Source organism: Budorcas taxicolor, chromosome 2 (genome assembly GCF_023091745.1).
Source record: "Budorcas taxicolor isolate Tak-1 chromosome 2, Takin1.1, whole genome shotgun sequence".
NCBI classification, from domain to species: domain Eukaryota; kingdom Metazoa; phylum Chordata; class Mammalia; order Artiodactyla; family Bovidae; genus Budorcas; species Budorcas taxicolor.
In genome coordinates this window covers 40773053-40789736 of record NC_068911.1, presented here as the reverse complement: position 1 = coordinate 40789736, position 16684 = coordinate 40773053, and the positions used below count along the sequence as shown (strand labels likewise).

At 58.8% G+C, this 16684-nt stretch overlaps 1 protein-coding gene across 1 annotated transcript; it reads right to left on the bottom strand.

The window, feature by feature from the left end:
- Positions 1-2907: 2907 nt before the first annotated feature.
- Positions 2908-10804, bottom strand: PRSS27 (serine protease 27). The gene is made up of 7 exons (XM_052636143.1): positions 10772-10804; positions 10363-10513; positions 6542-6568; positions 5718-5880; positions 4362-4633; positions 3625-3794; positions 2908-3201 (listed from the first exon to the last, which is right to left on the bottom strand). The coding sequence occupies exons 1-7, from the start codon at positions 10802-10804 to the stop codon at positions 2908-2910; spliced, it is 1110 nt and encodes a 369-aa protein (XP_052492103.1).
- Between the last annotated feature and the right edge of the window lie 5880 nt (positions 10805-16684).

The following is a 16684-nucleotide window of genomic DNA, read 5'->3' as shown; positions in this document are numbered from 1 at the left end:
GAGACATTTCCCTGAAGTCCCTTGGGTGGTCCCCCCAACAGCCTCTCCAGCTCCCCCTGGTGGTGGCTCCTCAGGCTTGGGGGCAGTTCCCTGGACAGCCGCCCCGGCTGGGCTAGGACGTCTGTGACCCTGAGAGGCTGGTCTCACCGGCTGATCTGTCGTGTTTCCAGCGCCCGCTTGGCTCAAGTGGGAATTCCCTGTCAGGGGTGGGAGTGGGGCTCCAGGCATGCCCTGTACAGGGGGGCACATGGGGAGGACTTCAGATTCTCCAAGGAGTTTGCTTTCTGCAAGGACTAAACCTGGCATCTCCCAGCTCCCTGAGGTCAAGAGCAAAGCTGGACCTGCCTCCAGGCCCCTCTGCCCGACGGGCGCTTGGAGACGCCGCAGAGCAGCTGGTCTCGCGGCGCATGCCCGTCTCCTGTCTGAGCACAGGGCCAAGAGGAGATGGCGGTCCAGTCCGGGGCCTGTGGTCGGGGGCCCCTGTGCTGGGTCCTCAGGACAGGGTGGGGCAGTTGGGGGCACACTGCCACCCACACTTCACAGCTCTGAGCTCACTGTGAACGGCGTCAATAAAGTCTCTTCCCCTCCCACCTCCTTGAGTGTCTGCCTGGGTCTGGGTGGGGCCGGTGTCTGGGAGCCCAGGTCATGGGGGACCTGCCTTGGAATTGCATGCTGGCCACCCCCTGGGGCCCACCCAGGACCACAGTCTCGCCCTCCCAGCCTGGTGGGGGGGCAGTACCCGGGGTGCTCAGCTGTCCTGACATCTGTGCCCCTCCTCCCATAGAACCACTGGACCCAGAGCAGACCCCTGCCCTGTGGCAGAGGCAGGAGGCAGGAGGGAGGCTCCAGGGCACCCAGAAAGCTGGGATAGCAGGCAGGGGGAGGTAAAGACGGGGTGGCAGGACCCCCAAGGGGAGCCTGGTGCTCCCTGATCCCCACGTGGCCCCCCCTGGCCTCTCTCCACGGAGCTGGCAGGTGGGCTGCCCTACCCTCCTCTGACCCCACCATGGCAGGACCTGGAGTCTACTCCCCCGGGCAGGGTGGCCTCTCCATGGCGCCAGGACCCAGGCTAGCCCCTGCTCCCAGCCCCTGGGGCTGTACTCAGGACGCCCACAGCCCTGCCTTCCCCCGCCTCCCCGTCAGGCCTCGTTGCACCTGCTGCCCCACCTGATTTCCCCCGAGGCCTCGGAGCCCATGTCTGCTCTGGAGAAGGAGCTCGCAGACGGCCCACTTCCCGGGGCCACCGGGCAGCGCTCCCTGCCCCCCAGAAGCACGCCTGGGCAGAGCGGAGCGGACGGGAACGCGGTGTTCGTTCCTGCCTCCGTCCCCAGGGTCGGGCCGCAGCAGGTGCCTGCTAAGTGCTTACTGGTTTGCTCCGTAAACAGCCAGGCCTGCATTCCCCCAGCACCGGCCAGGCCAGCTGGGCCCGTGCACGCGCTTGCATGTGTGTTTCTTTGTGCGTGGGTGTGCACGTGTGTGCGTGTACACGTGAATGTGAACTGGTGTGTGTGTCTGCGTGGGTGCACGTGTGTTGTGTGGGCGTGTGTGCAGCGTGCAAGGCCCAGGCCTCCCAGGACTCTCATCCACTCGTGTTCACTGAGCAGGGCAAGAAGCCGCTGCCTTTCGGGAATCGGCCAGCACCGGGGAGTGGACTGGCTGGCTGCAGGCCTGCTGTGGACACACAGGCCAGGCGGAGAACCCGGGGCGGCCTCCGGGGACAGCCTCATCATCACGGCCTTGAAGGGGTCGGAGCGAGCTGCAGGCCTCAGCTCTGCGCCTGCTGGATTCCTGGGCCGGGAGGGAGTGGGATGGGGTGGCTGGTGGGACAAGGGGTGGGAGGGGCAGCAGAACTGGGGCTAGGGGACTGTGGGCAGGGAATCCCCAGGAGTCCTTGCAGAAACCATGAACTGCTCCGGCAAACAATCTGAATCCCAAACGTGGAGCAAGGGGGAGGGAGGCGGTCCTGGCCCAGGGAGCTGTCGAGGCCTGTCTGCTGGGGGCCTGGCCCGCCGACCTCCGAGCCTCACCATGGCCTGGGCCTCCCTCTTCTGTGTGACACCATCCAAGCCCGGCCGGCAGCGTGTGGACTCCAGGAGGGCCCTGCCCACCCCTGCATCCCTGGGTCTGGGGGGGTTCAGCCTGCTGGGCTGTTGGGTCTGCAGGGTCCCTGGACGCTTCCAGGTGGCTGTGGAGCCTTGCCTGATGTATGCTCGGGTGAGTTCACCATCCACACTGTGACCTGACCTGGGAGGCTGGTGGAGGTGCTGCCCAGGGTCACAGGAGACAAACGGTCTCCCAGCTGGTATGGACCCCTACTCCAGCCTCCCACCCCTAAAACTTCAGTTTCACCTGTGGGGTGGTTGACACGGAGGGAGGGAGAGCATGGAGGAAAGGAAGCCGGGGTTCAAGGGGCCCTGGGGCACCAGGAGCAGCCCCTGCCTCCGCACAGCATCTCAGCCTCACCAAGGGACGTTGTTGGGTGTCTGACAGGCTGTGGGGGTTGCTCCCTGACGCCCCGCAGAGCCCCCTCCTCCAGAGCTCTGCTGGGCCCCCCTGCCAGTGTCGGTCGCTGCCCCCAGTGCCATCCCCAGGTGCCCATTGGTGACACATGGTGACAACCAGGTTGGCAAAAAAGGACACAGGTGGGGGGGGTGGGGAGGCTGCCCGTGTGGGGCTGGGTGACATCCAGCTTCCAGTGTGGAGCTTTGTCCCCACACCCCTCCCTAGCACCAGACGCCCTGCCCCTGAGGGGCCACGTCCAGGCAGCCAGCCCTGAGGTTGGGTCTTTATTGGAGAGGGAACATAAATAAAAATACGTGGGAACTTGAGACGAGGGGGAACTGGAGGGCTATTTACAAATGTACACTGTGGACCTGGGCGGCCACTGCCCACCGGCCTGAGCAAGGCTCAGAGCAAGGCGAGCAGGGCTGCGAGGACCAGGATGGCTCGGGAAGCCAGGCAGCGTGCGGAGTTCTGACTGAGGGGCTGCCAGCTCCGAGGGTCCTGCTTCTGGGCACCGCCCGGCCCTGCCCGCTGGAACTGCAGTTCTGGGATGATCCGGTGGATCCAGTCATGGTGGGAGGTGAGCCGGATGTAGACACCTGGGCGGTTCCGGCGGGCACAGCCCTCGCCCCAGCTGATCACCCCGGCCTGCAGCCACACCTGGCCCACAAGGCACACCAAGGGGCCCCCGGAGTCTCCCTGCGGCCGAAGCAGAGGTGCCTGTGTCGGTGCAGGCAGGCCGAAGAGCCGCAGCTGCACGGTTCAGTGCCTGCGCCTGTCTCCCGCCCTTCACTCATCTCTGCCCAGGACACCCCCGCCCCCGAGGCCCTTCCTTTCCAGCCTGGGGTGCCTATTTCTCTAGCATTGCCACACTACCCACCCTGAATCACCTCAGAGAAGTGTCTTAAAGATGTAGCTTCCTGAGTCCCACCGCAGACCCACTGACTGACTCCCCCAGGCGGAACCCAGGAGCCTACTTTGCCAGCTGGTTGAATGCATAGCTCTGGTCTGGGCCCTGCGGGCCCACCTCCTAGGCCTTGTCCCTTGTCCCAGGTGGGCTGGTTTCCGCCTGGGGCCCAGGGAGCAGGGCTCAGCCTCGGCCCGCCCCACCCCAGTGCCCACCTTGCAGGCGTCCTTCTTGCCCTCAGCGAAGCCTGCACACAACATGTCGTCCTTGATGGTTCTGGGCTGGAAGCTGGACTCCGCATCCTTGCTGTATAGCAGGTTGCACTTGGGCGTGTCGATGATGGGCACGGCGAGCTTCTGCAGGGTCCGGGGTTTGGGCAGGCTGTCTACAGAGGGGAGACAGCAGGTGTGGCTCAGGGGACAGTCTCACCGGGGGCCCCAGGCCCTGGTTCTCAAGAACTGCAGCTCTGTCCCACCTGCTTTTCTCTTGTGTTTTTAGATCTTCTGGCTGGAGTCTTTGTGAGACAGAGTTCCTTCTTCCCACCTCCCACCCACCAGGCCGGGCTCTTTCTGTTCCCTGTGGCCCCTCCTCCTGTGTCTGCTGCCCCTTTCCCATACCTACTCCACCCATTTGAGCAGTGATCTTGTGGACCTTCCTGGTGGCTCAGACGGTAAAGAATCTATCTGCAGTGCAGGAGACCAGGGTTCGATCCCCGGGTTGGGAAGATCCGCTGAAGAAGGGAATGGCTACCCACTCCAGTATTCTTGCCTAGAGAACCCCGTGGACAGAGGAGCCTGGTGGGCTACAGTCCATGGGGTCACAGAGAGTCGGACACGACTGAGCGACTAACACACGTGTGGCAGTTTGAACAGAAGATGGTTGGTTCAGGGTGGCCCCCAGGCTGCCTTCTCTAGGCCCGCCACCCTTTCTCTCCCCGCCCTGCCCCCAGTACCTTGCTCACTGGGGCTGCCCCAGCCGGTGACCCAGCAGTTCATGCCCGACTCAAAGACGACTGAGGGGTCAGGCACACACACGGGGAGGATGTAGTTGGTGAAGGTCACAGGTGCCTCCAGCTCCACCAGGGCCACATCGGCGCTAGAGGCCATGCCTTGGTACTGGGGGTTGCTCTCGACCCGCTTCACCCGGGCATACACGGCATGTGGCCCTGGCCTCGCCAGCTGCAGCACCCCCAGCAGAACCTGGTACAGGGATGTTTCAGAGGTGCTGGTGGGAGAGTAGAAACCTGGTGTGAGGCGGCTGGGGAGGCGTCAGCGGAAGTTAAGGGGATGAGAAGTAGGGAGGAGTCGGACTTCCTCCCCGCTCCCCAGGGTGCTGACAGCTCAGTCTACACTTTGTCTTCCGGAGTGCACTCTCCAGGGGGGTGTACTACCGGACGAGGTGGGAAAGGGTGTACACCCCAAGCAGCTTTAAATTCCCAGCCCCACCCTGGCCAGCCCAGCCACCTCGCGCAAGTCACCCAGCAAGTTCTCTGTGACTCCGTTTCCTTGTCTGTAAAGTGGGGACAGTAACAGTCCCCACCTGAAAGGCTGTCTGTGGGGGTCGAAGGAGATGATCACCCACCAGGGCCCAGCCTGAGGCAAGTGAGTTGCTCCCTCTGAGCCTGGATTTCTGAACTCGAGATGTGAGGTTTTAGAATTGCAAGAGCTGTGGCGTGGCAAGAGCTGAGATGCCTGGGCAGCCCTGAAGGCCCCGGACCAGGCAGGTCATGGTGTGGAAGCAGGGTTTGGGTGGCCTGGCCCTTTGGTTAGGGCCAGTGTAGGTGACCTCAGCGTGAGGAGGAGGAATGGCCGTTCTGCCTCGTCCACCTGTGCCCAGAGCCCCAACCAGAAAGGGAGTGTCTGGATTTGAGGTGTGGGAGGAGACGAGGAAGAGAGGCAGGCAACGGGAGGACCCTGCAGCCAGCAGCAGGGGCGGCCCGTCTGGCGGAAGCACCTCACTGTGAGCCCCCGGGCGGGGGGTGTGGGGGGGATATGGACCACGCCCAGCTGGGCTGGGGGCAGCGAGAGCCCGGAAGCAGGGGCTGCTGCTGGAAGCTGGCCCCGAGGCTGGACCCAAAGGGAGCCCTGGCAAAGAAGGCTCAGATGACGCAGACGCAGCCTCTCTCGGGCCGTGGGGGCTCGGCCAGGGCGCCCCGCACGGCCGCTGTCCGCGGGCCGGCGCTGTCCGCGGTGCTGAAGCCCGGCGTTTGCGGGAGGCGCGCGGAGAGAGGGAGGTTCCGTCGCACGATCTGTGCCCCCGGCCCACCGGCGGAGAGCAGGGAGCGGAGTGCCGGGCGCGGCCGACTCACTTGGAGAAGCAGTGCGCGGCGGTGAGGACCCACCGGTCCGTGATGAGGCTGCCCCCGCAGAAGTGGCTTCCGTTTCGTTGAATGCTGACCTGCCAAGGCCACTCGCCCTCCAAGGCGTTCTGCCCGCCCACCATCCGGTTCAGCATCCGCGGGCGCCCGCAGGCTGGGGGAACAGAGCCGGAGCGGGGCTGGGGGGCGCCCATCCCCCAGCTCTGATTCCCACCCCAAAAACCACACTCAAGCCTTCCTATCCTGTTCCCTTCCTAGCTTTCCTGCCCCTGATTCGCTCTGGCACCTTAGGCCTAAATCGGAAGCCTGGGCATCAGTCAGCCTCTGACGCAGGCTGTGGGCCCCTTGCCCCTCACCTGTGACACCTGACCTTCTGGGCGGTGGGGGTGAGATAACACGGGTAAAGGTCTTAACCCACCCCCCGGCCAGACGGTAAAGCGTCTGCCTACAATGCGGGAGACCCAGGTTCAATCCCTGGGTCGGGAAGATCCTCTGGAGAAGGAAATAGCAGCCCACTCCAGTACTCTTGCCTGGAAAATCCCATGGACAGAAGAACATGGTAGGCTACAGTCCATGGGGTCGCAAAGAGTCAGACACGACTGAGTGACTTCACTTTCCAGCCTGACAAATGGGCCCCCAGACCTTCCCCTTCCACCCCCAAACTCCTGTCTGGGCTCCCCAGTTTTCCTCACTGTGGGATTCCCGTCCCGGGCCCATTCATTATGGGTCTCACTGGGGATGGGGGTCCTGGCCAGTCTCGGAGATCTCAGCCAAGCCCACTCCTGTCCCCCTACCCAAAGGCCTTGAATCCTTACCGTTTAGTGCCTCGCCCCCCTGAGTTCCTGAAAATGAGAAAAAAGAGGGTGATCAGCCAACTTTACCCAATCTGCGGTCCTCTGCTTGGACCTCTAAGGTCCTCTGCGGGTCCTTGGCCTGTCCCCTGCTCCACACCCAGCTTCCTGCAGACTCCACAGGACTGTCCACCGGGGACCTGGCAGGAGAGGCTAGCAGCCTTCAGCCACAGGTCCCACCCCCACAGTGTGCACAGGCCGGGCTGTGGGCCAGGGCTCACCTGCAAGGAAAGACAGGCACCCTGCCACACGAGGACCGATCAGAGAGGCCAGGGAGGGGACCCCGTCAGGGCTTGACCCTCCCATTTGGGGCAAGAGGGCTCCTTCGGGACCCCACTAGGGCTTTCCCTCCACACCCCACACTCGTCCTCGTCTGGAAGCTCTGCTGAGGATCTGGCCTTCCGCCCCGGGGCTGTGGGGCCTCCCCCCCAACCCCCTTCTCCAGCCTAGGGCTGGCTGGGATAAGGGGCCAGACAGAGTGAGCGAGGCTCCACGTCCAACCGCCTGCCCAGCCGCTTGGGTTTCGCTCGTCTCAGGGGAGTAGAAAGGCCAGCCGGTGGTCGTGGGGCAGTCCTCCCAAGATCCCAGAGTCCCAGGCGCCAGCCCCTCTCTCGGGCATTCCAGCAAGCTCACAGGCGGCCCCAGCACCCCTGCCTGTGTGAGGGACAGCGTGGGTGGGGGGAGGGCGGGGGGCACTCTTTGGAAGTGGACCCCTCTCCCTGGGACCACTGTCCCCCAGTCTTTGGACAAGGCACAGGGCCCGCCTCTTGGCTTTGACAGGCCCCTCCACCCCAGCTCAGAGACCCCAGCCAGGCCGACAGTCTCGACCAGTGCAGCTCCAGGTAGCCCACCCTGTACGAGAGCCCTGCTTGTGGATCTGGTCACTGGGGCGGATCTGATCCGAGCTTGGGGGGTCAGGACAACCTCTCCCCACTTCACACTCCCCCGACACCCCAGCCCCTCTCAGTAACCAGTCCCAGGCGGCTGAGGGGCCCCTGCGGCCGGGCAGGAAATGGCCGGGCTGGAAATGGCCGGGCTGAGCCACACCCCTCTGTGACCCTGTGGGTTTTGACAGGACCCTATTCTTCCAGCTGAGGGGCACACTCCCTAGTGCTGGGGGGGTGGACAGTGAAGCAGTTGCAGAGGGTGCTGAGCATGGGCCAAGAGGAGCAGGCAGGCACAGGCAGGACCGGTCACTTTTCCAGGTAGAGGCACCAACAGACACGTGGGGGTGAGGGCAGTCAGCCCAGGCCAGCAGGACATCTGCCCAGACACTGACTGTGTCAACAAGGGGCTCTTTAAAAATGCACACATGCCCCAGGCGGGCATTCCCTCCAGCCTCCCGTCTTAGTATAATCTGATTTCAATTCAGTTCAGTTGCTCAGTCGTGTCTGACTCTTTGCGACCCCATGAATCGCAGCACACCAGGCCTCCCTGTCCATCACCAACTCCCAGAGTTCACTCAGACTCATGTTCATCGAGTCAGTGATGCCATCCAGCCATCTCATCCTCTGTCGTCCCCTTTTCCTCCTGCCCTCAATCCCTCCCAGCATTAGAGTCTTTTCCAATGAGTCAACTCTTCGCATGAGGTGGCCAAAGTACTGGAGTTTCAGCTTCAGCATCATTCCCTCCAAGGAAATCCCAGGGCTGATCTTCAGAATGGACTGGTTGGATCTCTTTGCAGTCCAAGGGACTCTCAAGAGTCTTCTCCAACACCACAGTTCAAACGCATTAATTCTTCGGCGCTCAGACTTCTTCACAGTCAGACTGATAACCCCAGACCCTGCGCTCTTGCTTCTTGCACGAAGCTGAAACGCCCTGGCCAGCTTTTTCCCTCCCCATGGGACTTTCCCAGAGCCTTGCCCAGGTTCTCCCCACAGCCATCCCCGCTCCTGTATGAGTATGTGGATCCACTGTCCACGCCTGGGATCAAGGGCACTCGCACCCTGCCTGGCAGACCCTCCTGTTGAGGCTCTGCAGGCTTCTGCACCCCAGCCTGATGCACCTCGGCTTCTTGTTGGGACTGAGCCCCTGGCCTCTGAGGCTCCCCTGGTGGCTCAGATGGTAAAGAATCCATCTGTGATGAAGGAGAACCAGGTTTGAGCACTGGGTTGGGAAGATCCCCTGGAGAAGGGAGTGACTCTCCACTCCAGTATTCTTTCCTGGAGAATTTCACGGACAGAGGAGCCTGGCGGTCTACAGTCCCTGGGGTCACAAAGAATCAGACCTGACTAAGCGACCTTGACTTCACTTTTCCTGCCTGTGAATGTTTGTCCACAGCACCCCTTTCCTCCTGGGTCTAAATGCAGATTCTAGAGAGTGCTAATCCAGATCCTAATCCAGAGTGCTAAACCTAACTGAAATTCCTCCCCCTCCTCCAGGCAGCCCTCCTTGATTGTACTGTCTGGGCAGCCTGGCTCCCTTTGCTGAGCTTTCTGTCTTCCCACTTGGCCCCACAGAGCTCCTTTCACCTAGCCCTAGGGGTGAAATTGTCATCTCATCTCACCCATGAGCTCAGGATCTCTGTGGAAGCAGGGCCCACATCCTGGGAGCCTGAGCCCAGAGAATATATAAGCGGGACAGTGGGAGCAGGACTGCCTGAGGAAGAACGATGTGGAGACCTAGGCTGGGCAGGGTGGGCGTCCTGTTAGGGCTGGGTAAGCCAGCAGGGTGTCAGGCCCCTCCTCTGGTTCCAGGGCCCTTCTGCTCCTGTATCTGGTTGCTTGTGGAGGCAGGAGAGACCCAAGGCTTTAGGAGAGAACAGCCAGAGATGAGAGGCCCGGATGGTGCTGAAGGAGTTCAGGCCTCTGGTGTCAGCTGTTGGAGAGCCAAGTGCAGGCCGCTGTTTGCACTTTGGCAATGACCTCGATTACTCCACCCACCAGGAGCAATCACAGGGTTACACACGCTGGCAAAGAAGAGCTCCCTCAAAGAACGCTGTTATCCTGGTGCCAGGGGAGGAAGGCAGGGCGGCGAGGCCTGGGGGTCCCTGTGGAGCCCAAGGAGTCTGAGGTCTCCCCACCAAGGTGCCTCCTCCCCGGTGGGAAGCCTGGAGCCCTGGCAGGGCTGCAGCCCAGGCTGACAGCCGGGCCCTGTGAGGTGACTTGAGGACACGGAAGTGAGGAGGTGGCTGGGCAGGCCAGGCGGGCCCAGGAATGCAGGAGAGTTTCTCCAGCAGAGAGCAGCCTGCCTGGCTGGGAGGGGCCTGGCAGGTGGGGCCCCTGGCTGACACCTGCTCACCCTCACTGGGGCCTGGGAGAGGGGCCAGGATGCAGGAGCCGCCCCCCGCCCCCTCCCACCTGCACCCCTGCCCCATGTCCTGCTGAGCGCCCCCAGCCTTCTGTGGCTCACTGGCTCAGGCCGTGCTCGGCCACTCTTCCTGGCCCTGCGGATGCTGGCCCTGGGCTAGAGGCCCGCAGTCTTGAGTTCAGATCCTGCACCCAGGCAGCCCTGTGTTTGTGCCTTGGAGAGACCAAAATGAGAGGAAGTGGAATGCCAAGCCCAGAACTTGGCCCTGCTCACTCGAGGCAGCGGGAACAGGGGTGAGGGTGCGGGTGGGGGTGGATCCTGCCCGGGTCACCGCCTCAGGGCGCTCGCAGGCCTGCACCCACGCTGCCTTCCCCACTTCACTCCCCCAGGTGGGATGTCTGGAACCTTCCTCCTGCGAGAAGAGGAGGCCAGTGCTGCAGCCCCCAGCCTGGCCAGGGAGTGGGGACTGGGCTACAGCTGCCAACAGGACAGACCTGTAGGACCTGTAGGACTCTCCTGTGATCTGTAGGACTCACCGGACCGCAGCAACAGCAGGAGCAGAGCCACGGCTGGCACCTGCCTCATGGTCTCGGCCTGGCTGGAGTGCCCGCCGGGCAGGGGACAGCGGTGGCCAGAGTTGCGAGTGCTCGAGCACGACGTTCGGGGCTCCATGAAGTGGGTTATATGCTGCAGATGAGTGTCAGCTCGGCTATGCTGCTGGACCTGTCAGCCTGGCCAGCCCAGTTCCTCTCAACAAGAAGGAGGCACCCCAGAACTCTGGTTCCTCCATGACCTGGCCCTGAACCCCAAGGGGCCAGACCCCTCACCCAAGGGTTTGAGGACAGGGTGCATAGGCCCCATTTAGGCGGCTTGTGGCCTGGAGTTCTACCCCCTACCATGGCTGACCACGTCCCCCAACTGACCACAGGCCCCACATAAACTCACTGCCGTCCGCCGATGAGAGCCTCCCTGTTTCATTCATTCATTGATTTCATTTGTTCATTCATTCGTATTGATTATCTACTTCCCAGGTGACACTGGTGGTAAAGAACCTGTCTTCCAAAGCAGGAGACACAGAGCTGCCGATTTGATTCCTGAAGGAAGATCCCTGGAGAAGGAAACGGCAACCCGCTCCCGTATTCTTGCCCGGAAAATTCCATGGACAGAGGAGCCTGGCAGGCTACGGTCCATAGGGTCACAAAGGGTTGGGCATGACTGAGCTCACAGGCATGTGCGCACACGTGCACACACACATACACACACAGTCCATAGGGTCACCAAGAGTCTGGTATGACTGAACCCAGGAGTTCGCGCGTGTGCGCACACTCACTCTCTCTCTCTCTCTCACACACACACACACACACACACACAATGTACCCCGCATCAGTGAATGAAACAGAGTCCAGGACTGGGTTTTACACTTTTGTGGGGGATGGGCACAAAAAAGTCCAGGTCCCCTGTGCTTATGGAACAAAGTGGGGCAGGGAAGGAGTCCGGAGTGGGGGTCCCCTACCGACATCAGCGCCCTGGCCGGCCCTCCGTCCAGGGACTGGGTCCCAGCAGTTCCAGGACTCCCAAGGAGGCCACGACCACCTGCAGGCGGCACCCTCCTACCCCAGCCGGAGGGTGGGGGCAGTGGGGGGGGCTTCCCGGAACCGAGGGCCGGGTGGGCGGGGCGGAAGCTGGTTCTGGGAAGGCAGGGCCGGGTGACCATACCGTGTTCCTGCCCCGGGCGTGGCAGGCCGGGTTGGGGACGTGCGGCCGCCGCGGAAGCGGCTCCGGGAGGAAGTTATCTGGGGCACGGGGCTGATGTCAGAGGCTCTGGTCTGGGTTCGGCTTGGTGCCAGGGCCGGGGACCAGGTCCGGCAGACCCCCGACCCCAAGCCTGGCGTGGGGAGCGCTGGAGCACAGGCAGAGCCCGGCCTCAGCCTCCCGGCCTGCGCAGAGGGTGCGGCACACCCCGGGAGGCGCGGGGGCCGAGGCCGGCCGCCCCCTCCCCGTCCCCCGGCCCCCGGCTCTGGAGCGCCGGGTCCGCGCAGTCCTGCCCTCCGATGGCCGGGCGGCCGGGCAGAGCCAGGCCTGGGGGGGCTCCCTCCGCTCCTCGCTGTCCCCTTCCTCCCAGTCCGGCCCCTGCCCCTCTCCTGCTCCCCTCCCTTCTCCAGCAGCCCTGCGAGGGGAAGGGGGCGTCACCCGCAGTTCGGGCCTGTCACACACGCCCCCTCTCTCCCCGCCTCCGCCGCGGCCCCCTCGGCGCTGCGTCCTGTGCTCCCTGGGGAGGGGCGGAGTATGGAAGCCGGGCCCAGACTCTCTGGGGCTCATTGCACAAGTGTTCTGTGCGCACGCTGGGGGCCCAGCGCTGTCCCGTGCCGGGGAACATCCAGGTGAACGGTGTGGAGGGCTCGGCAAGACAGAATGAAGCTGAAAATGTCTAATCGCAAACGGGAAAGTTTCAGAAGGTCAGGACGGCGACATTTCTCCAGCACCTGACGGTCGATTCCCTGGATCTCAGAGGCCTCTCAGATTCTTCTGGGCCAACACTACCTCTAGGGCATCTTTCTTCGTTTGTTTTTTTTTTTAAAGCCATTTCTAAGAAGGCTGTGCCTTGAAATCAACCAAGCAACAAAAGTCAGGAGTGATCAGACAGCGGGGACACAGGGAAAGTTGGGCTCCCAGTGACTCCAGTGCCTAGAGAAGCGGCTCGTGTCCCCCTGGACACCTGTGGGCCTGGGGCCAGTGACGCCCCCACCAGGCAGAGAGCTGGGGTGGGGGCTGCAGGGTGAGCAGGAAGCCAGGCCTCTTTCTCATTCCCTCCACCAAACAAAGGAGGAGAACTGGAATCCAGAAGGATTCAGAGACTTGATTATGTTTTATCAATTCCTCCTTAAAAAAAAAAAAAAAGTGGCTATCTACCAACTCCGTCAGGGAGCATGTTTTCTAATGTTAGAAGTCACGGTAGGGACCTCCCCGAGGGTCCAGTGGTTAAAACTCAGAGCTTGCAATGCAGGGGGCATGGGTTTGATAGTGGCTACGCACTCCAGTATTCTTGCCTGAAGAATTCCATGGACAGAGGAGACTGACAGTCCTTGGGGTCGCAAAGAGTCAGACATGGCTGAGAGACTAACACTTTCACTGGGAACTAATATCCCACATGCTGTGTGGCAAAAAAAAAAGAAGTCACAGTAGACAGCATAATAGAGAGGTGGCCAGAAACTAAAAAAACACAAACAAAGCTGGCTTCAAAATAAAAAAGCAGGGACTTCCCTAGTTGTCTAGTGGTTAAGATTCCGTGTTCCCAGTGCAGAGGGTCAGTGTTTGATCCCTGTCTGGGGAACAGTGAACTCACAAGCCACATGGTGCAGCCTGAAAAAAAAAAAAAAAAAACAGTTTTTAAAATTTAAAAAAATTAAAAAGCAAACAATAGGAAAAATATTTGCAGGAAATGTGGCCAAATGCTGACAACATTATTGTCCAGAGCGCTTAAGAAATTCATCAGGCAAACCCTGGACCCCTAAAGACAAAATGAATGAAGGACACAGACAAGTCTTGGAAGAGGAAACCAATTTGGCTAATAGACTTACTGAGAAATATTCAGCCTCAGTAATTAAAGAAATGCAAATCAAAGCTACAGCAAGGAGATGTGTGGAGTTATCTCAGCCTTGGTGGAATGCTGTTAGTCGAGGCTATGGGGCAATGTGCCAGCTGGTGGGCACATAACTGGCCCAGCCCGTTTGTAAATCAGTTTGTTAGTGTTTGCTTCAACTTTTTAAAATAGTTATTCCCTCTGACTCAGTGAATTCATCACTGAAAGTCTATTCTAAGAAGAAAATCTTAAATACAGAAAAAGCATGAAGATGTCAGTGGTCAGCTCACTTAGAACTGCAAAAACAAAACAAAACCTTGTTTGGACATTGGTAACTAAAACAGCTTTTCAATATAATTTTTAAAAATTACACTTTCATGGAGAATGGGTAAATGTAGAAAATGCTCGTGATATAAGGGGACATTTTAAAAGAATGGGTATAAAGATTTTTAGGAAGTATAATAACTGAAAATTTATAGTTTAAAACAACAGCAGCAACCTCTGAAAGAAAAGTTTGCAGAATGTTCAGCAGTGACCATCTAGGAGGGATTCTGTAGTCAGTTGGATTTCTTTCCAAAGGAGATGACAGGAAGCCAACTGACACTCGTGAAGCACAACAGATGTTCATGGGACCTCTGCTTCTGGTTCATGGGCCAGTTCGTGGGACCTTCCTGTGATGCTCCAGCAGAGAGACAAGCTTCAGGACCCGGTGGACAGATGGCCTTCCTTCTAGCCCCCAGGTGGTGACTTGGTTCTCCAGTCTCCAAGGTGACTCCTGGAACCAGGCACACTCCAGTCTCTTCCTCAAGGGATGCGAGTGAAGAAGGCTGGAGCCCTCCTCTGTCCCATCCAACGTGAACAAGCCCAGGAAAGGACAGTAACTGTCTCACAACTTGCCCAGGCTGGTGATATGGCTACTATGTGGCCACAGCACAGAGTGTGTTAGCAGAAAGGAGAAGGGAAGGAAACAGGTCAGCAAGAAGTAATAACCAGCACACTGACTCCAGTGTGAGAGTGAAATAGACATTTTGAAACATGGAAAGTCTAAGAAAATTTTATCCCCCAGGCACGATTCTTGGGAAGCCACGGGCAGGGGTGGGGGTTGGGGAAGATGTTCTCTGACTAAAGAAAAATTAAACCAAAAAAGCAGCAAATGTGGGCTGTAGAAAACAGATCAAACTCGGAAGAAGGAGAAGGGAGTCTGTGGGATGCTGGTGAAGGGAGATTCCAGAACGGCAGCTGTGCCCCAAGCAGAGAGGGCGGTCTTCATGCACGAACACTGTGACAAAGGGGACAGGAATGCTGACACTGTCACAGTGTCATCATCGTGCCCTCTGCCATTGTGCTATCTTTTCAATCAGATGAAACATCTGGAGAATGTAAGCCAAGAAAGAGGAAGACGTGAGACACAGGACAGGGAACCCCAACCAGGAGAAAGACAAATGGAATCCCAAGATGGTAGTTAAAGGGACATCCCAGGATGACAGTGCTACCCAGAGAGCAAGTATCCCAGAAAAAGGAAAATGGGTGTATCAAGGTGGGATTAAAAAGAAGGGAGGGAAATGAAGTGATATATGTTCCTTAATGAGATCGCTCTGGTGGAGAGTCATAAAGTGTGGGTAGGTACAAAGGAAATCAACAACAACAAAGGCGATTACTAACTTTAGGGGAAAATTAAGAAAGGAAACAAACATAGTACACTATAAGACTCGGCCACACCCCCTGAAGTCCCATCCCATTATGGCATCAGCCAGCCTTGAGGCCCAGGGTCTTGTCAGCTAAACTGGATTCACATGCACTCGAGGCTTCTTGGGCATAATTCCTCTTGATCTGAAGAACTGTGAACCAGAGAGGTCACCCTGCCCACCCAACGTGCAGGGGAGAGGAAGGGACAGGATAACCAGCAGAGATAACCCACTCACAGCAAGGACTGGTCCACAGCATTTCTGTAATCTCGCTAAGCAACGTGCTGCCCCCTCCTGCTCAGGAGCGGGAGTGCTTAATTGTCCAGAGTCTGGAGAGACGTTCTTCATGACTCTTAGCCTCTGAATCATCTGTGCTTTCCCATAAGACACGGTTCATGTCTATAACTGAATAGTTTTCTCTGCCAACTTGCTTCTTGTCTGTAGAAAGTTGGGAATCTAAAGAACTGTCCCTTTCAGTTCAAGTTTGTAGAATTTGCTGACTTTTCAGCATAACTAATGGAGGCCAGAAGACAATGGACACGTTCTGTGTCCGACTCTGTGCGACCCCACGGACTGCAGCCTACCAGGCTCCTCCATCCATAGGATTTTCCAGGCAAGAGTCCTGGAGTGGGGTGCCATTGCCTTCTCCAGCTTAGCAGTAGCAGTAGCAGAAGGCAATGGAACAAGTCTTTGAAGTGACTTCCCTCGTGGTCTAGTGGTTAAGCATCTGCCTTCCCATGCAGAGGATGCAAGTTTGATCCCTGGTCTGGGAAATAAGATACCACAAGCAAAGAGGTGCAGCCAAAAATAAACAAATAATAAACAAATAAGGGGACCTCCCTGGTGGCAGTGAATAAGAATTCACCTGCCAGTGCAGGGGACGTGGGTTTGAGCCCTGGTCCAGGAAGTTTCCACATGCTGCAGAGCAACGAAGCCCAGGGACCACAGCCACTGAGTCTGTGTGTCACAACGGCTGAAGTCCTCTCACCTACAGCCTGTGCTTTGCAACAAGGGAAACCACCGAAACCAGAAGCCCAAGTACCACAACGAGGAGCAGCCCCTGCTTGCTGTAGCTGGAGAATGTCTGTGCGAAGCGACAAGACCCAACACAGCCATTAATTAATTAATTAAACAAATGAGGGTCTCTGGAATTTATTCCCGACTCTTACCCAGATGAAACAGCCCATCCATTTTTAGAAGCCACTTGAAGATTGATGGTTGACCCATCTGATCCTTGACATTTACCCCCCACAAGAGGCCTGGGTTGACTAAAAAACTGAATGCAAGATATGTTTGCACAATACTTGTGATAGTTTTCAGATCATTCTGCCCTTCCCCAGTGTTTGATATTCAGGGGCTCAAATATTGCCACAAAACTGTTCTTCTGAACTGGCACCAACTAATCACTCCACTTCAAAATAGCCTCTGTCAAGCGTGGTGCTGTAGGAGCCTGCTTTGAAGGGGCTGTGGAGAAATTCGGGCTTTCCAGGTGGCTCAGTGGTAAAGAATCTGCCTGTCAAGGCGGGAGACACAGGAGACACGGGTTTGATCCCTGGGTTGGGAAGATTCCCTGGAGTAGGAAATGGCCATCTA

What these genes read in the sequence shown, in the direction of transcription:
- PRSS27 (XM_052636143.1), bottom strand. Translation starts at nt 10,804, where the DNA reads ATGAAACAGGGAGGCTCTCATCGGCGGACGGCA. An exon ending in GCTCTCATCGGCGGACGGCA is followed by an intron (nt 10,514 to 10,771) that starts GTGAGTTTATGT and finishes ACTCATCTGCAG; the next exon opens with CATATAACCCACTTCATGGA. An exon ending in GCCGCGCACTGCTTCTCCAA is followed by an intron (nt 4,634 to 5,717) that starts GTGAGTCGGCCG and finishes CTCTCCCACCAG; the next exon opens with CACCTCTGAAACATCCCTGT.